At 36.9% G+C, this 21,456-nt stretch overlaps 1 protein-coding gene and 1 long non-coding RNA gene across 3 annotated transcripts; both read right to left on the bottom strand.

The window, feature by feature from the left end:
* Positions 1-1,160: 1,160 nt before the first annotated feature.
* On the bottom strand, positions 1,161-14,962 carry LOC139983411 (uncharacterized). Its single transcript, XM_071996950.1, has 4 exons — positions 14,683-14,962; positions 10,091-10,314; positions 3,838-3,990; positions 1,161-2,850 (listed from the first exon to the last, which is right to left on the bottom strand). The coding sequence occupies exons 1-4, from the start codon at positions 14,687-14,689 to the stop codon at positions 2,623-2,625; spliced, it is 612 nt and encodes a 203-aa protein (XP_071853051.1). The 5' UTR covers positions 14,690-14,962; the 3' UTR covers positions 1,161-2,622.
* On the bottom strand, positions 5,324-8,356 carry LOC139983686 (uncharacterized). 2 transcript variants are annotated; one of them, XR_011798789.1, is made up of 3 exons: positions 7,259-8,356; positions 6,390-6,523; positions 5,324-5,971 (listed from the first exon to the last, which is right to left on the bottom strand). It is a non-coding gene; the product is annotated as an uncharacterized lncRNA (long non-coding RNA). The 2 variants fall into 2 exon arrangements; XR_011798790.1 differs by having other exon boundaries at positions 7,637-8,356.
* Positions 14,963-21,456: the final 6,494 nt, after the last annotated feature.

Genomic DNA, 21,456 nt, shown 5'->3' with positions numbered 1-21,456 from the left:
CGGACGGACGGACGGACGGACGGACGGACGGACGGACGGACGGACGGACGGACGGACGGACGGACGGACGGACGGACGGACGGACGGACGGACGGACGGACGGACGGACGGACGGACGGACGGACGGACGGACGGACGGACGGACGGACGGACGGACGGACGGACGGACGGACGGACGGACGGACGGACGGACGGACGGACGGACGGACGGACGGACGGACGGACGGACGGACGGACGGACGGACGGACGGACGGACGGACGGACGGACGGACGGACGGACGGACGGACGGACGGACGGACGGACGGACGGACGGACGGACGGACGGACGGACGGACGGACGGACGGACGGACGGACGGACGGACGGACGGATGGACGGATGGACGGATGGACGGATGGACGGATAGACGGATAGACCGATAGACGGATAGACGGATAGACGGATAGACGGATAGACGGATAGACGGATAGACAGATAGATAGATAGATAGATAGATAGATAGATAGATAGATAGATAGATAGATAGATAGATAGATAGATAGATAGATAGATAGATAGATAGATAGATAGATAGATAGATAGATAGATAGATAGATAGATAGATAGATAGATAGATAGATAGATAGATAGATAGATAGATAGATAGATAGATAGATAGATAGATAGATAGATAGATAGATAGATAGATAGATAGATAGATAGATAGATAGATAGATAGATAGATAGATAGATAGATAGATAGATAGATAGATAGATAGATAGATAGATAGATAGATAGATAGATAGATAGATAGATAGATAGATAGATAGATAGATAGATAGATAGATAGATAGATAGATAGATAGATAGATAGATAGATAGATAGATAGATAGATAGATAGATAGATAGATAGATAGATAGATAGATAGATAGATAGATAGATAGATAGATAGATAGATAGATAGATAGATAGATAGATAGATAGATAGATAGATAGATAGATAGATAGATAGATAGATAGATAGATAGATAGATAGATAGATAGATAGATAAATAATTCCTTGGGATATAGGATGCAGTACCTCGGGGACTTATAACGTTATTGAATCAAAAGACGTGATATCCTGCGATGATTCGTTGCAGAAACATTGGTTATCGAGATTTGATACAAATTGAAGTCTTGTTAACGATATATTTACTCCTAATAGTAAATTTCTACCTGAAATTTATTGAGAAATCCTCTGGAATAAGTATTCACTCTCTGGAATATCATGACTTAGTAAACTCAATCAAGTCATCTTGGAAATTGGTCATAGATAAAATTAGTTACAACATTTGTTATCCTGTTAATAGCGAAAACAATGTTCTATTTTCTGGCTTGGTTCTCGAAAGAAATCTATCTACGATAGTTTACTCCAGTCATCGTGACATCCAAATAATGCACATTTTAAATGAAGTGTTCGGAAACAACTAATCCTTACAAGAGAAATGCATTATTCCTTTTAATTGTTGTTGTTCCAATGACGTTCGTGTTCGATGGTTTCAGTATCGTCTGTTCTACATAAACATTCACACAGACAGATATTAACATTAATATATATCAATGGTAAGAAAATAAATGGTCTCCCATCAGGAAAGGTAACATGGATTATAAACACAATTTTTCTGTACAAAAATATATATTTTAAAGATATATGTTGGACTTAAACTGAGTACGGTATCGGTTTCCTTGATTTAACTTGCCTTAATTTTTCTAATTAGCTGATGTTGACATGAAAAAAAAATGTTAAAGTGTTACTCCCATTATTTATCTTTACTTTCAAGTACAAATGATTTTTTTTTTTACATTTACTTTTTCGTTATATGAACAACAAAGAGCAAAAAAAAAATCAAAACAAATCAAATTTAACGTTAGAGAAAACGCTGAGATAATAAAAATTTAGAGAAATACAAAGGCAACTACATCATACAGTAAAAAAGAGAGATACAATACTAAATAAACTTGAAATATATGATGAGTATAGACTAAGTTATTTTGAACACTGTTTCCAGAACGACCACAGTACACTTCGGTACATAACCATGGTGCAAAGGGCATTCGATGATTTTAGTCATATACAAGTTATTAGAATGGTGTGCGTCTGTTTATGTTCTCAAGTTCTGAATATGAAATGATAGCTGTTAATGGGGCAATGACCTACGATATACTGTACATAGGGAAGTCGTTAGAAGGAAGTACATGGTTGCGCACAGATTTGTAGGGGATTCTGGAAGACATCGTGTTCGAAATGAGAGTACATTATGTTGTACCCTGCAGGGGCCCATGTGTATTGAGTTGATCAAAGGAGTTCAGACTATATAATCTAATGACACTCAGTTATAATGGTAAAAGAAATCATTGACACCAAATGATAGAAATATCGATATTTGAATAGATCGTCAAAAAATAACCTGGTTCACATTTAGTCTAACTGATTTCAATCAAAAAAAAAATATTATAAAATTTGCTTTTTTCTTTCGGTGTGCTTAAGAAACAAATAGGTAACATCTGAGTAGTATAGTTTTAAGAAAAAACTGAAAAGAGCAAAAAACAGAGAAAACAAGAACAAATAAAGATATTTGTCTTTCCGTACATCTCCATCAAGAGTGGTAGTAGTAAAAGCCGGGGAAGGCGGCGTCGTTGTCGAAGGCGGAGGAGACGGTGGCTGCAGTGGAGGCGATGGCGACGATGATGCGTATAATTTGATATATTACGTAAACAGTGATCCAAACAATACCGATACCAAGGGAGATCTTCGACCACAACTTAGCACTTGCAGAGGCTTGCTCGGCACCTTGTATGTCACCACTACTGAAAAGGCTTCTCACCTTGACAGGAAATAAACATGGAAAGATATAAATAGACATTTTATCATTTGAAAAAGGAGACTGTTAAATCTTTTCTGTCACTGATATGTGATATACCTGCGTATGCCTATACCCACACGTACTATAGTGGATCTGATTTGTGACATTAGTATCACACAGGGCTGTAGCCACAATTAACATGCCAACATGTACCTTCTTCCCTCCCCAAAGCATTCTTATAAATTCCTTACAAGTATAACACACGCACCTACAGTCGTATAAACAAAAGGGGTTGAAAAGATGCAGATGATAACACCATTTAGAGAAATGAAAAATCACGTATCAATATAATAATTAAACTAAAAGTCCCTGACTCTCAAACAAAATGGTACAATTATTTCTTTCTAGCACGAAGGTAGGCTATGCTCATGCATGAAAAAACCTTGCCCGCCCACTACCCCTACCCATACCCTTCGCCTTATTCACTCTTCCGTCATAAATGCTACATCATTGACTATGTGCACTACTTTCACAATGCAAAAAAAACTATCAGACTGGATTTGGGGGTCTAATATTCAGGTTATTTGTTCCGAAATTGGAATGATGATACTATTCGCGAGCTGGTTAATATAAACGGGGATTGTATGGGATTATATTTCTATTGAACTGGTAATAAAGAGATATGCCCATTTGAATTTGCTGCTGAAGATTTACTCAAGTTTTATTTTTTGGTGGGGGAGGAGAGGGAGCTGGGGATTGGTAAACCACTCCCCTTACTCAAGGGACGGAGGGAGATGAGAGGGTCTGACCTCTACAGATGTGTCAGCGAAACCTCCAGATGGTGGCAGTAAAATGTTTCAGCATTGGTGACCACTTGCTCTATATAACATATTTATGTGCAGCACTGGAGATATTTCAGTAGGAAACCAAACATAGGGTTATTAATCTGATCATTCTGTACTAGCCAGGAATATGCTAGAATGACAATGATCCTCATAAAATACTTACTTTAGCTGCAAATACAATAGCCACGATACCAGTAGGAAAGAAACAGAAAATGGTGACCAGAATTGCAAATACCAAGTAGTCATTAGGTTGTACCTGGGTTGTACGAACAATTGTAACAGGAGCAGGCTGTGTGGCGGCAGCGGCAGTGTTGACCTATATACGGAAAATATAGAAAGATTAGCAACTTTGCATAGCAAACTGTACATGTAACAAAATATCATCGGGGTACTATCGGACATTAGTATATCATTAACAGTATTATGTCTGTAACAGTGTTATGATGTCATAAATAACCAATGTTGAATAATATTGGTATGATCTCACGCATAAACATTTACCCACATTCCAGCTCGCTTTAAACGACACCAGGGACACATTCCCTCATGTTCAAATCCTGTACCCGCCCGTGTTGTGCTGGTATGAAGTAAGAAAATGCCAATCACACGGAGCTTCATTTATAACCTTAGTGAGCCCTGGGGCCTGTTTCACAAAACACTAAGACGCGTCTTAGTGGATAGGACTTATTGCCGTTTTCACAAAGATTACTAAGTCGCGTACAATACTTAGTCCACTCTTTACTAAGCAACTTAACGGGACTTAGTCTACGTCTCGTCTTGACGAGACTTAGGGACTGATCTTAGTGTATGGTCGAATGTCCGAATTCCGTATGTCCGTATGATCGAATTGTCGCCAATTTTAAACCTGCTAAGTCTGCACAAATTACACTATACACGAACAATATCAACTACAATGGCTGCTCAGATTGTTCAGGAAATTCACAGCAGGCTGTAAACTATGTAAGAGTAATTTCGAATTCAAAAAACATGATAACAATCAAATTTAAGCGAGTTTCATCTCACAAAAAAAGCTGTGATCATTTGCCTTTATTCAAAATCACCTCAGTCAATATGATAAATATTGGGAAATTTAGAGAAACTAATGTAACACATACTTTAAGAACCGGCATGTGCTTGTAATGTTACCACAAGATACAGTTGGTCAAGGGAAGAGGGGTTCAACTTATGTAATGAGTCGACTACCTTTGCGAGGATATATGTACAAGTACACCAAAATGAATACAAACACAATAGTTTCGTGGTAACCCCCAGGATAAATAATATAAAACCATAAAGTAAAAGATGGATCAAAAGAAAGAATACGCAAAAATTAATTAATCACTACATGTCCACTGAACCCGCAGCCGTTTATATATATATTACATACAGTACTATGAAAGATCACATTTAATGTATTTATTTGTTTTATCACAACAGTAAGGTAATAATAATAATAAAAACAAATACAAAGAGTTGTGAAAGGAAGTGTTCTAAAAAACCTTTATGGCACTCCCTGCTTAACTTTGCAAATATACATAAATACATGTCTCCACATTCAAAACCACCTGACCCTTCCCACAACTTTCCAACCCTTAACTCCCAGCTATAAGCCCACCCTCCACTCAAAACCTCCCATCTCTACCCTCACCCAACACCTGTTGAAACTTTTGCCTGAAAAGAAATTTGGGATTATTATGATTATCCTCAAACAATTTGTTCGATTTATTTTTAAATGCTAAAGTCAAAATGAAACCAAACTGATAGCAAACTGCTTATCAACTAAAGAGCCTGTGCATCAGAATGTGTTAAAGTAAGTTTGCCTGACGCCTCGTTCTTAGCAGGATCTTCTTCAGAGGCTGAATGACAAATAACAGTAACAGATGGGACAAAGACACGCACAGAATACAGACAGGTTAATGAGCAGGGTAAACACAAAAGAGATAGATGTATGAGGATTAGTAGACAAGGGCTGGAGAGAAGAAAGAAAGAAACCAACAGGTGAAGAGGAGAGGTAGGAGATAAACTGTGGAGGGTCAAGGAAAGGATTAAAGGAAGAGGGTAGGAATAAACTAGAGGAGGAAAAGGACAGAAAGGTTGTGGTGAAAAAAAGTGTAGAAGAGAGCTACGAGAAAATGGGTGACAGGAAGGGGGGGGGGACAGGAGTTCGGAAGCAGAAGAAAGGTTAGTCATGTCCTTCCTGAATGTTCAGTCCATGGAGGTTGAATGGTTCAAAGGCATTATATCCAGTCTCTCACTGGTGATTCGTGCTAGGTCAGGACGGCTATCCCTTCCAGTTTCTGTTAAGAATGATAAAGGTTAAATGAATTAATTTATGTTCATTAAATTCTTGCAATAGCACCAGCACCAAAAAAATAAAATTAAACCAACACTGATATATACAAGATAATAACAGAAGGCCTTTCCATAATAAAATATAAATTTCAAACCTGGGCATCCATTAGAAAGCCAAGTTAAACAGAATTTGTTCAAGATATCACACAAGATCAGTCATCTGACAACTTTTGAATTCTAAAGTAATATTTTATAGCTTCCGACATTTGAAATGATATTTTAATAACAAATATTAGGATTTACTCAGGCTATAGTAAAACCAATTTCCTGTGTAGTGGAATCTCTTAGCTATAGCTGCAAAAACAAAGCAAACAAACATACAGACATCTTGAACACAAAATGATTGCTGTGGAATTCACAAACCTTTCCTTCATCTTCTCTTCTTTACTGGACCCCTTCCCTCCAGTGCTAATGAGCAGTGCCTTGTGAGTGGAGACAAACTCCACCAAAGTCAGTGTTTCCATCTCTGAGAAATCAGGGTACCGTTTTCGCTTTTCCTGAAGAGGAATATTTGTTTGTGAAAATTAGGGCAACAAGATACAATGAGTGCTCTTCTGATTTGACAAATAACTATAACACTGACATACCACATCTAAGTCCTAGTACTAGCACATTGAGTAGCGGTTTATGTTAGTATTATTGTTAATGTCAGTTTAGGTCCATAACTAGGTTAGGCCTAATTTCTTATAGGGCTGGCATACACGTTCAACAACCTACACTAGCCATTAAGTATTCCTGTAAATAGGCTTGGCATATGTGAACATTCATGGCGGCAAAAAGGTTAATAGGTCTAGGCTACTAGGCCTACATCGCAGGCACAGTAGCGACTTGGGCACTGACGCCATAGCCTACCTAAGCCTAGGCCAATATACTAGCTTTTGGCTTTGTAAAGTTGTAGCATGTAGACTATAGCAGTGTAACTAGGTTAGGCCTAATTTCTTATAGGACTGGCATACACGTTCAACAACCTACACTAGCCATAAAGTATTCCTGTAAATAGGCTTGGCATATGTGAACATTCATTGCGGCAAAAGGTTAGTAGGTCTAGGCTACTAGGCCTACATCGCAGGCACAGTAGCGACTTGGGCACTGACGCCATAGCCTACCTAAGCCTAGGCCAATATACTAGCTTTTGGCTTTGTAAAGTTGTAGCATGTAGGCTATAGCAGTATAACTAAGCCTACGTAGGCTAGTATAGTATTAGTAGTAAATTGAAACATGTTATGATCTACCTTACGACTGTAATGCAAGCCCATACTAGCCTAGCCCTTGAAGAAGACTGTAGTGTGGGTTCCTCGCGATCAGCCTTAGCGGCTTCCTGACTCGGACTCGGAAAACATAAGCATAGTATTAGTAGGCCTAGGCCTTATACTGATATTTGCTAACACTTGGCCTATGCTTGGATTACGGTTAAAGTGCTAAATATGGTTACTAGGCTATTTGGTCCCATTACGTCTGCCCTGTAGCTTATTAATAACAACGAAGGAGACAACTTTATGTCTCGATAACTGCATGAGAAGTCTCTCCGTCTATTTGACGTCAACATATTAATATTACATTACTTTTGGCCAAATATTGTGATTATAAAATACATTTTACTTGGTATTTACCTTTCCCATTCTCGCAATTATAAAGTTCGTTCGTGCGATGAACTGTTAAAACTTTTCGCGGTCAAAGGTCACAGTCTCGTTCATGTCAACAAAAATAAAATGTACGCATCTTAAGACGCGTCATGGTGAGGAACACTTTTGTGAAACCGAGATCCAAATAGTACTTTACTAAGACGCATCTAAGTGTAAGTGGAGTCCGAACAGCACTAAGTCCTGTGTGCGTAAGTCGAGTTTTGTGAAACAGGCCCCAGAACTATAGTAACGTAAACTATAGAACTGTAATAGGTTGCAATCCCGTTGCTGCTGTTTATAAAGGAGAGCCAAACGTTCTATAATGGTGGAAAACAGTATTGAGATGTTAAGTATATGTAGGAATGTCAACATAAATATCAGCATTTAATAGTGTAACAGAACTAATGCGACTTACGTATTAGCGAGTAACTAACATGCCGAAGACAAAGAAGGAGACAAAAAAAACATAAACCTAATTGTGTATATATATGCAAGAGTATCGTAACAGTAGCACGCATATATGTCACAACAAATGCGTCAATATGTTCAACGTATCTCATATATGTTCAAATGGATTGCGCTTATTATAATGAAAGTATTTCATCAATATAAGTAGACTATCACGGCTATATGCTCAAAGGTATGGCGACTGTAGGTTCTAAGCTATCTATTTCTCTTTTCTGTTTTGGAAACAGGGGCGTATCCAGGATTTTCCAATAGGGGGGGGGGGGCGTCAGGCATGAATGATCGCCGTCCTGGGGGATGGGTCTAAGGGGAGGGGTGACAATTTTTGCTTTCGAAGAAGGGCTGAAATGCAAAATGGTGCCATATGCATGGGCGACGATCCGTACTTCCGAGTGGTGGGGGGGGGGGGGATATGACCTTGTTGACTATCTAAGCGTAGCGCCACCATAAGTTGGCGCGAAGCGTACAAGAAAATTTTGGGATTAACAAACCCTCTAAATGGCCGGAAACGGCACTTCCCGAGGATTCCAAGCGGCATATACCCAACTTTAAAATAGGGATGTCATGTCCGAAATATCTCATAATCAGGATCCAAAATACCTTTTTTTAATTTCGGGTGTTATTTTGGGAAAATTGCCCCTGTCAATCTTGTTTCAGGCGCAACGTTAGAATGTTCGAGAGCTCTTTTATATTATTCGATGAAGAAAATGGCCTCATGCAGGCTATTATAGGCCTATACACATGCAATACACAATAACACATAGTTACATGCCTAGGTACCGATTGCTAGGGCATCCAGGTGAAACGTGTATTAAGCATTACCCTGGTAACATGAGATTCTCAGCTGTTCGAGGGAACATGTACGTGTGTAGGCCTACTATAGGGCCTATATGAATACTATGAGGGTGCATATATGTACTATATCAATACCGTGGGCGCAATAATACATTTTGTTGTTATAGGGCCAATGAAGCCTAAAGACAACTATTCTTGCTTTATAAAGACGCTTTATTTGAAAAGATCGCACTGCGTTTATGGTAGGCTAAAAAAGAGCCGTACATTAACGATGATGCATAAATGTAGGCATGAAAATATTCTTATCCCTGGTATTTGGTGGGGGATATGGTGTATTACATCCCCTCCACCCATTTTCATGGGGGATATATCCCCCCTTCCCCCCCCCCCCCCCAGGATCGCCGCCCATGGCCATATGTGATCCATTTTTCGACCTTAATAATAAGCAACATTTCCAGTAAATATGGACACAAAATGCACAATTTAGTATGGCTGGCATGTCACTTAGTGTTTATAGTGATAATACAAACACAATTACCATCTATGTTTCTAAAACTATTATGCCGCCGAACTTCGCCAGAACCTTTTTTTTGGCAAACAAAAAATAAAGCATACGGGAGGGGGGGGGGGGGGTTGAGCGATCACCGACAACTCACTTAAAGGTCGTCATCAATTTTTTTATTTTTTTTTGCTAAACTTTTTTTTTTTTGGTGACGGCCAATAGGGGGGCGCGCGCCTGTTGCGCCCCCCCCCTGGATACGCCCCTGGGAAATGCCAACGTCAATTGATGCCACGCTTAAATGTAACTCCTAACTGATATATAATTCGCTAAAGTTGATATTCTTATATAACATTGGCTTCTCATTTCAGATTTCGATTGTACGAAACGTTGGCTCTCCGTTGTTTCCTTTGATAAATACGAATGCTTGAAAAGTTGGTACAGAACTTTGAAAGACTCTTTTAACACATGTCCTGAGGGTCGTCAGCGTAGTTATAAAGCTGTGGAAATAATAAGTTTTGTATATTAAAATAAATGGGTCGATATATTGTGATGCAAATATGCTGTGATCATGTTTAACAATAGGTGCTAATACCAAACGTTAGAACATCTGCCTCTGAATATTCCATTGCTTGTAGCGCTGCCTACATTTTCTCCATAGTTAACATCAGTCCTATACGTACCACTGTAACTTGTTGTTGAGGCGGGTAACCTTGTTGAGGCGGATAACCATGTTGAGGCGGGTAACCTTGTTGAGGCGGATAACCTTGTTGAGGTGGATAACCTTGTTGAGGCGGGTAACCTTGTTGAGGTGGGTAACCTGGTTGAGGCGGGTTACCTGGTTGAGGCGGGTAACCTTGTTGAGGCGGAATTCCCGACTTGTTATCATATGGAGGAGGCTGTTGATCTGGAAGATATAAGTTGATTGGTAACGTTGTTTATGTGCATTTGTTAATCGAACTGTCCAAGACATCTTTTCCTCTTGTATTGGAAATGCATTAAAATATGACAACTGCTTTACCATATTCCAAAGTTCATCTTTGCAGCAAGTGCATCCGAGCAGACAACTACTATGGGTGCTTTCAAATATTTGAAGTTAAACGCTTTACATCAAACTTGGATGATACTGATGACGTTCACTCACTCATGTCGTCACTTTGTTCTGGTTGTGATATTTTGTTCGCATTTAATTCAGAAGTCCCTCTCAGGATCAGTTACGGGCCATGAAATATATGGGATAAAAATTAATAATGGATATATTTTTCAGTTTATAATTGAAAAATAAAAACGGGGCTAAATTGATATCAATTTTCCTGGGCTCGACCTTGCTATCCACGCCCATGAAACACTTTGCCCAAGTAATCTTAAGGAGTCCAAAATGTAAACATGTATTTACTATGGTAAATAGATGTTTCATTGGCTACATGGATTTCGTATATCTTAGCATTCCTACGAACCCCCCCCCTCTCCTCCCTTCCCCCACCCACTCGAAACCATCAGTTCTTCTATGCCAGCATATAAATCCTTTTTTTATTACCTCAATTTATTCATTAATGGGGTCCGCTGTGTTTGGTTGTTTAACCCCACAGACCTCAGTGAACCACTTTACACGTTTAATCTCTACATACACTGTACGTGTTTGTGAAAAGGTAGATCCTTATACGCGACATAAATGACATTGGAAAAAATCAACAATTGGAGATAAATGTGGCAATTCCGTAATAAAGTGGGTAATTTAACAGAAAATGAAAACATTTTGGCTTAAAAATTTATTTAACTTTATTGTAATTCCAATGTTCCTCTTCTCCACCGTATTTGGATAACTATGAAAAGAACATTATTCTGGGAAGGTACTACACCGGCCCTTGCTTTCTGTTTACCCATCCCTTCCACAAGGTTTTAAGGAGCAAGCAAGTCTTCTAATGTCATAGATCGACTCCCGACTTACAGTTTATTCTGGTCAAGCATTCGAATGAAAAACAAAATTAACAATCAATTAAAAATCAGCAATATTAGATATATGTGGCAATTCCGTAATAAAGTGGGTATTTACCCAGAAAATGACAACATTTTTATTTAACAACTTATTTAACTTTATTGTAATATATATATATATATATTTATATTTGTTGTTGACCTGCATGCTTTCAAAGCTAATGTGACAAAGTCCAAATTTGTTAAAGCCATAGGCCTACAGTGCCTTTCCATGTTAAACCAAATGTTTGATTTGCCTTGCTTTCACTGTATACAGTGTGAGGTGTATTAAATACACTTCAGAAAAAAATTACATGCGTGCGTGCTTTCACACATTTCATATACATCACTGTCACGCAAGCCAACTTCTCAAACAAAAGTAAGATATGTAAATAAAGTTGCATATATAAAATAAACTCAAAAGGGGTGTTAATGGTGCATTGGATGTCTAGTTCAGAGACAGGCAAAGGCATACGGAAGTGGTTTACTTTGTATAATTATGCCATTAAAAGAAACCATTCAGATACAAGGTTAGCGTTTTACGCCGAAAATCGTTTTTTTTTTCTTCACGACCGGAGATTACATACTGACGACCAAAAATATGGTTCCGTCTTTAAAACTAAATGCAGTGTTACTTATTGTTACAACCAAAAATGCGACACAAAATTCACTCAAAAATTAACTTACCTTTAATATTCTTGCAATAATCATTCTACCGTTTTTCAATATTAAAGTATAGTCTATCTGTAATGTGTAACGCTGTCCTCCTGCTCCTAGGCTAGGCTCGGTAGCATGATTATGCCAATAAAGTTTTAACTATTGCTCTTTAGCCTACTACACCCACCCGTTTGGTATTTAATTTGCCACGTTACAAAATGTATGTGTATGTGATTTGGCAACGGCCTACGTGATACACGAACATTACTGCGTTAACGTGCAATGTAGTGTACTGTACCTTATAGCCAAACGTTAACGTTAAGACTAGGACTTTTTAACAATATATCGTTGAACGTTTAATTACAATAATCCTTCATTAGCGAAGTAATGAGCCATCTCTACATTACGAATAAGTGAGAAGAGTGGGCTATGCATTGACAATCTTACAGAAAGACTTTTCAGTGTAAAATCAATTATTAAAACATGCAAAGCCAAGTTACTATCGTCATGATTGTTACAACAGGAGTTTTAAAAGTTACTCCCAAATTTTACACAAGAAAAGTTCCCCAACAAGTTGTGACTTTCTTTCTTCTCGGACAAAACTCGAACCTTGCCGGTATATGCTTCTTCCACAAACTGTTGGTCGAAATTATCAAGCACATATTGCGAAAGAAGCTGGTAAATGTAACGTGTCAATGTACATGCGAACACATACTGTAATTATCAATATTTCAAGTTGATTGTTTTGGGGTGTGCCACCATGAAATTAAAACTGTTTAAACGATTGCATTGATGGAGTCTCTATACATGCTTGTGTGATTAACTCAATATATTGCAATATAGACCTAACGGTTAATTTAATCATACGCACTTACTTATTATGGCAGTTCCTATAATGTACTAAAATAGTTAAAAATAAAGAGACATGCTCTTTAATTACCTCGATATGTTCACAATTATCAAATACAATTACACAGTAGTTAATCCATACCTACAAATACACTCTAGTTAATTCATACATAGTAGAACACTGTATTAAAGCCATACTTACAAATACAATGAAGTTAGACCATACATACCTACATACTAGCTAAACCATACATACAAATATCACTCAATGTACCAAAAAAAGTAATTACATTGTCTTTAATACTCGTAATACACTTATTTGGAATAAGGATTTATGTATGGATGGGAAAATAATTTAGCAAGTTTATACTACTAAGTTTGTAGGTGTTAATATTGATTGTAAACTTAGCTAGCAAGTATATTTCAACTATATGCAGTATAATTGCACGGAATGTTGGCATATTAACTAAGTTGAAATATTATCTATCGGAAAACATACTCAGAACACTATACCAGACCCTGGTTGTCCCGCATCTCACTTATTGGTCTGGTACATACAACACCAACCTTAACAATCTTATAATACTCCAAAAGGCAGCCATTCGCCACATAACACACTCAGCCCCACGTGAGCACGATCTCATTAAAGTTAAGCTTGATATTTGCCTACAAGACCTGGAATGGATTACTACCAGCTCCCTTTGACTATTTTTAACCAGTAACAGAGATGTACATAATCATAACACGAGGCATGCTAATCATGCCCACTATAATCTCTACAATACCACCATTGGAACTTTAAGCCTACAAAACAGTGCAACAAAAACATGGAATCTTCTAACGAACGATTAAAAGAGTAAAAAGTCCGTCACATCCTTTAAGAAGTGGTTTTGTAAGGAAATAATAGCTAGTTACTGACTTAAACTAAATTATACCTGTATGTAATTACTATATATATATATTGAACATTTAATGTGTACTTATATTTATGTATATGTGTTTATACACATATATATATTTAGTTCTTTTTTTCTTTTCTTTTCTTTCTTCAGGGAGTCTTCCACATTGTTAAGCTTTTAAGCTTTATGGAAGACTTCCCTGCACTTTGTACTTTTGTGGCAAAACAAATAAATAAATAAATACACTGTAGTTAAGCCACATTGTACCTGGTACAACATACAAACACATAACAATTCAAGTAAAAGCAATAATGTTAGCATTTTCCTTTGAACAATAAAGTGTGACATCACTGCTTGATACACGTGGTCTGCAGGCTAGCCATGTGCATTACGATTTACGTATTAAAATATTCATTATATGAATCGTCATCGTCATTGTCACCGTCATCGTCACCGTCATCATAGTCGTCACCGTCATCATAGTCATCTTTCATCGGCTTTGTAATCGTTATTGTCACCATCATCGTCATTGTCATCAATATCGTCATGACACTCGCCTTCGGACCGTCATCATCATCAACATAATAACCGTCATCGTCCCTGCAATCGTCATAGTTGTTTTCCCGTAGTCTAGGAGTCATAGGTCTGAAGGGCAGTTCTCCGCTTGACTAATATCCAGTGGCAAAGCAAAGGTTTCGCCATTAACAAGTGCGCCATTGTGTGTAATATACCATATGTAAATATTACGTGGCATGAATTATGTATCATACGTATGTAAGGACACTTGGCTTCTACAGCTATTATGAAAAAGTATTACGACATTGTATTCATAAAAGAGTTCAAATTTACCAATTTTAACGAATTATATACTATCTCTTTTTTATTTACAAACTTACCAGTCATAATGAATAATGTCCTCGCACTCAGTAAAACCTGCCAATTGGTGAGAACGCTTACGTTGCGAATGTGTTATATGAATCTTATCCAGCCGTGGTAAGTTAGCGTTATCTCAAAACACGATTGAAAAGAAACGATAGCGGCAATTCAATTGTCTAGTATGGTGTTAATATCCACAGTTCAAACTGACGATTCAGTGTGAAGAAATGTAATTGTAGCCGCCGTCAGTACCAATATGGTTGTATGTTTGACCTAGTAGTTTTGTTTAGCTTTTGCCGGGTTAGGCATTGAAGACTCGCCCCAAACCGAACGCAGCCATCTGAAAAAGTTAACTTTCTGTTTGTTGCAAGTGACATTTTGTTCGTGTCGCTACAAAGTGCACAGAGTAATGAAACGTGATACCTTGTTATCTTTAGCTGGACATGAGATGTTCATCGCTGTATCGTTTATACACTGTGATGTGGGTAATGACCGCGGTTGTATGTACTAACTGTACACTAGTGTCTAATTCGCAAACTGTGTGTGTATTTCCTGGGATTTATGGTGGTGTATGACACTTCTGTTACACCTCATTCGAAACTAGGTCAGATTACCGGCTTTAAACGTTTCTTTTTGCGCGAGTCTTCACACCCTTTATATAGGAAAAGAAGAACATTGCAAAAGGGGAAAAGGTGTACAGAAAAGAAAGTTTTTTTTTTATATTAATGATATTAGTAACGTGTAATGAATATTTAAATGACGATTTACCCATAATAGTAAACCACCCCCATATATATATATATATATATATATATATATATATATATATATATATATATATATATATATATATATATATATATATATATATATATATATATATATATATATATATATATATATATATATATATATATATATATATATATATATATATATATATATATATATATATATATATATATATATATATGGATTGACCCATAGGGGGAATCACGGAAAACTGACCCATACTGCGAAATTTTTGAAAATTTTGAATAAAATAACAACAATGGTAAAATATCCATAAGCTTTTCAAGAGGTACTATGTGCAAGATGCCTGATGCGACTGTAGTAGTCAAAATCTTCAATTCCCAAACGGCGGCAGATATACCTTTTTCGGCCCGAAAAAAATTCCACATAACGTATTTTTACTATGCAGCCACCCATGTGGAGAATGTGTTTATTGGTCGCCTTAAAGGTATGTATATTTCTCCTTTCAGGAAGGTTGTTAGGGGTAAATATATTTCCTCATAAAGGGAAATATAAGAGTTAGTAAATTCACATTATTTTCCTTGGTAGGTAGGGATTAATTATGCACACTGGTGTAAAATACAAACTATACGCTGTCCCAATATTTCCATATATAAAATGTTATGAATACATGAATATTCAACAAAATTAGGAAACTGAGTTCTGAAAATAGACATTCATGATGTATACAAAACTCAGACGGCAAAAGAATTAACACTCCCAGGCACAATATTCAGGTGGACGGTAACAAGTTTTATTTGTACCAACTATCATAACTGAACAAGAGAAGGGTTAACCTGGGATGGAGAGAAGGTGTAAACCAATTTGAATTTTAAAGATTTAAAAATTAAAAGTGAACGGTCAGTGGTGAGAAATGGGAATACATATTCGAAACACATTTTCTTTTCATAAAGATAAGCATCTACAAAATGTTTTGTAATCAAAACTCCTATATTAACATGTTTTATGTTGCAAAATAAGCACCTTTGTTCGTGTGGCTAAATAGAGAGATCCGCAAAATTGCTTATTCCAGTAACCTCAAACCTGTACGTTTGTTCATGGCATCAGAAAATATCTGTATAGTGTAACAAAGTTAATAAGCACTCCTGCCTTGGCAGCAGACTGAAAAATGCATCTTCTACTACATAATCTGACGTACAGAGAAAGGAAAATTATACTTAAATCTTTACGCAAACAAAGACTCAACTTCACAGGGAAATTTATCCCTATACTACTACTTTCATTGTGATTACCTTTAAAGGTTAATCAACATATGTAAATGTCCACATTAATCAGAAAGAATAACACAATCAAAGGCACACAATCCTCTTACAAACTTTTAGGGAAAGACAAAATCGATGTGGAAATAGCTAGTACATTTAAATATGTGTATATAACAAGGTGACTTTGTGAAAAAGTATATGTATAGTTATGTTAAAAGTAAGCCTGTTCAGGCCTCAAATTATAGCGCGTTATAATTACTAGAAGTTTTTAAATGTTCTTTCCTGGATGCCGTTACTCTCCTAATTGTTAGACATTCTAAATAAACACACAAAACGACTGAATGTCCCAGTGAGGTAAATTTCCTCCAAGGTGGTAATACAATTAGTTTTTGAATCTCTTTGAAGATCTCTGAACAATTGGTCATTGTAGGAGTGTTGCTGACATATAAACAGACAGGTATATACATTGGATAGCACACAGTCCTTTTACACAGGTTGTGGAGCGTTATAGAACAGCATCTCCTTAAAACATAGTTCTGATGCATATATTTGTGTTTATGAAGCAACTACAGTAGGATATCATATCCCCACAATTACGTCCTTCTGTCACTATGATCCAAAAGGGTAATATACCTGTATATATTTCCCCTAGGGTTAATACTTGTTACTCTCCTTTAAATATGACACACCTTTTTCAAGCAAGGTGATGTTATGATGCAGATGTACTATAACTATTTATAAGTAAACGTTGTATTAAAGTAATCACTAAAAGTAGTGGGATATAATATCCCACAATTAGGTCCTCCTGTCACTATGATCGATAAATGGAAATATTCCTGTAAATACTTCCCCTTAGGGATAAAACATGTTCATCTCATAAAACTGACAAACATTTTTCAAGCAAGTTGATGTTATGATGCAGAAACCCCAAAATACTTTAACTATTTAAATTAAAAGTAAACTTTGAATAAAATAATTAAATTTAAAGGCAGGAGGATAGAATACTTCTATAGTCTCTGTAAGGCCTGCAAGCACTGTGGTCCTTAAATGGAAATATACATGCTTTACACAGAAAATCGACCAAGTTCATAACTATGACCAACTGAACACACAGTACATTTGTAAATAAAAACTCCAATTTACATTACATAATGAAACAACAGAAAATACACTCAGCAGGAAATAAGAACAACAAAGAAATATCATACCAAAATATCACTGTAAACTATATCCATGGGGAAATACACCTACACTTCTGTTCTGCCCTCATATGAACACATAACTCCTTACATGAGATATATTGGTTTTTGATTAGTGTGATACAAAGGTAGGCCATGTGGGTCTGAAAAATGCATATTGGCTTCTTCATCAGGCTTCCAATTTGAGCTAGGGTCGATTAAACCTCTCTGATGATCTCTGAACATTTGTTCATTGTATGAGTGTTACTGATGTATAAACAGATAGGTAAATACATTGGATAGAACACAATCCTGTTACACAAGTTGTGGAGGAATCATATCAAACAGCATTCCCTTAAAACACAGTTCTGATGCATATAGTTGTGTTTGTGAAGCAACTACTGTACAGTAGGATATGCTATCCCCACAATTAAGTGCGATTTAAAACATATATGTGTTGTGCTGTACAGGCCTAACACTGATCCTTGAAGTTAACCATACATGCACACTTTTTAGTTGACTATGGTGATAATACTGTACACATATCTGCCTCCAGTAATCGTAAACGTGTCAATAATTTACCCTGTGTCATATACTCATGGTGGACTGTAAATCAGAATATATCTCTTTAAAACATAGTTCAGATGCATATCTTTGTGTTCATGAAGCAAATACAGAAGGATATGAGATTCCCACATCATAATGTCACTGTGATCCTTAAAAGGTAATTTACCTGTATATATTTGCCCTGAGGGATAATAAATGTTACCCTTTTAAAAGAAAATGACAAACCTTACTCTTCAAGAAAGTTGATGCAAATAGCCTGTACTGCTACTACGGACAAACTTTGCATTTCTCAAAACAAATCATTTGAAGCTAGAAGGAAACATATTCCTACAAGTCTTGTTAGTCCTCCCATTTCTGTGGTACTTAGAGGAGAATGTACCTGTTTATATTCTCCCTGAGAGAATAATATGTATGACCTGTCTTAAAAGGATACACATAAGTTTTCAACACATGTGATGTACTGTAATGATGCATCAATCTGAAGTGATATTTCTATATGCCAACATCATCTTTCTTTAACACCTTTCTCTAAAAGCCAACACCCCACGAGTCCATGACTATGGAAATATCATGCAGGTAGTACTAATACCTACTAAAGGGATGTCCTCCCTAATGTGAACATTCTACTTTACTACAATTGTGGTTCTTCCAAAAGCTAGATCTGCTCTTGACTCAAGGATAACTCAAAACTAAGGTAGAAGGCTCATCATCCAATGTTACTCCTGCTGATGCTTTCTCTTCATTTGCCATCTTCTTAGACTTGTTGACTTCGTTCATCACGTTTGTTTTGAAAAATCTTCCCACATCATGGCCAACGTTTTCAAGAACATTGAGGAATTGTAAAATGTCCCTGCGACCTAAGTAAATAACAAAGAGAAGAAAGGGATACGATGTTTGGGATAAGATGTTCGATATGTATTAGAACATTGTGGTTACAACATGTAAGCCAAGCACCAAATGTTGTAACAAAGCAACACTATTCTTGCCAGGTTCCTTCCATATGCTGTTGCTAGTATTAATCTTAAAAAAATATTCATCTTCATTTTCCAACAAAACAAATATTGATTCTGTCTTGGTGTCCATGCCTACAAAAAAACCTAACGCCTTCAGTCTACTGCGCATGTGCACCAAATAACACTTCTTTCATCCAGTCTGTAAATGAAAAGGGTTTGATATTTGTTTTGCAGGACTCCGACTCACTTTTCTCCCCAAAAATGTGGGATCTAATACTCCAAGCCTTAGCTAATAGTTTTAGGTATCATAGTCTTGACACCATTTGGATGATCATTCAGATACTAGAAAGAAATTATTGTTCCCACTGTTGTCCCTGTATTGGGAAGAAAGTATAGAATGAGTAGAGCACTTAAGCAGCACCACTGTTTCAATCACAACAAGTTTGAACAAAATCCTGGTTAGGATTGCAAACATATTAACGTTTGAAGGATTATATCTGAAGCCCCACAGGTCATTTATTCTTGTGATACAATCCATAAAGGACAATACTAAACCATCCTCGCAAGTTTTAGTATAGACTATATCATTTCATAGTTAGGATAACTATTTCTGACATTTTGAACTTAAACCAATCACATTGCTCGATCTGTTTGGTGTTTGGAAAATATGTTACAACATCTGATTGGTCAGGGTTCTTCTTTCTATGGAAAGTCATTTATAAAACATGTTGTTCCCTATGAGCATTGAACTTGGGCAAGTTCAAATGTCTGGAGCCAACGTTTGTTCCGTGACCAATTTCAATGGGAATTAAGTGTGTTAAAAAACAGGATTTTCCACATGTAATATACATGGGATTTTTCTGTAAGTGGAGCAAACTTGTGGAGGCTCATGGATTCTTGAGAAAATACTTATCAAAGAAATAATACAGTTAAATATAATTTTAAAGTTGCTGTTCAGTAATGATATTAAAAGTAGTGATTGGAATCTGAGTGAATACTAAAGTCAAAACATGAACATGGCATTTTGTTGAGAAGTAAGAACTTGTTGTGCAAATTGTTGTTTTTCTTTCATGAAGTTTATCATGGGCATGTCTTATGGGATGCAGGTGTACGATAGGCCCAGGCCTAGGCCTTTAAAATTGGCAGATGTGTATACTGAAGGTCTCAAATTACATACGTCTTACAGCTTTTGACATAATGGCCATGGCCATGCCGGATAACCATTAATTGCTCAGATCATCAAACGGTTAAATGGTAAGTGGATTAACCAAAATAACACAGCCGTAATAAGTAACCTAAATAAAAAAAATTAAACAACAGTAAAATCTCTTAGTGTTATACTGGTTAAAAGTGTCTGTCACTTATTTCAAGCCATCCTTCCCCCTACTACAGATTACTTTATCAAACCTTAAAGAATTATTTAGCATACCTTTGTCAGAAAAGTACCAGACTGAAAAGTTGTCTGGTTCATAGAACATAGATCTTAGAACAGGCCACAGATTTTTGTGCATTTGTTTAACGGTTTCTTCTGCTTTTCTCTTTCTTGCTGAGTGCTTAGTGCCTATTGACAAAGTAAATGAAACATTGAACACAACTTATAACAATTTTAGAGTCACTAGGCTGATATGATACTGTAATATTGTGACGAGCCCGCTTCCTCCGATAGTAATACTATATCGGGACTCGCGATAGAAAGGTACTGGGATATCTTGATGCCGTATTTATGCTTCTTCAGGAGATGTCTCGAACGGGCGAAAACAATGAGTTCACAGAAAAACAATTTGACAAGATCGGATTTGAATAGTGATTCGGTATAATTTCTTCTCTGTCGATTCTCTTTACAAATAAAACTAAATTACAATGATTTGACTTGACTCCGTCAATTAAGCAATTAGAAGGAGTGATGAAATGGTAACGAAGCAATGACGAAGCGACGAACTGATGACGGAGTCATAAATTTGCGGGACATGCCGCCTTTTATACCTTACTTCTATAAAAAATCCCACTGCGCACAATCAGTAGGCAGCCAATAACCTGACCATCCTGTATTAACTTAACGATATAAAAATAAGTGCGCTGGC

The sequence above is a fragment of the Apostichopus japonicus genome, chromosome 16, assembly GCF_037975245.1.
Source record: "Apostichopus japonicus isolate 1M-3 chromosome 16, ASM3797524v1, whole genome shotgun sequence".
Classification (NCBI taxonomy): domain Eukaryota; kingdom Metazoa; phylum Echinodermata; class Holothuroidea; order Aspidochirotida; family Stichopodidae; genus Apostichopus; species Apostichopus japonicus.
Note: the sequence above shows the minus strand (reverse complement) of the source record. Positions and strands in the feature narration are given on the sequence as shown.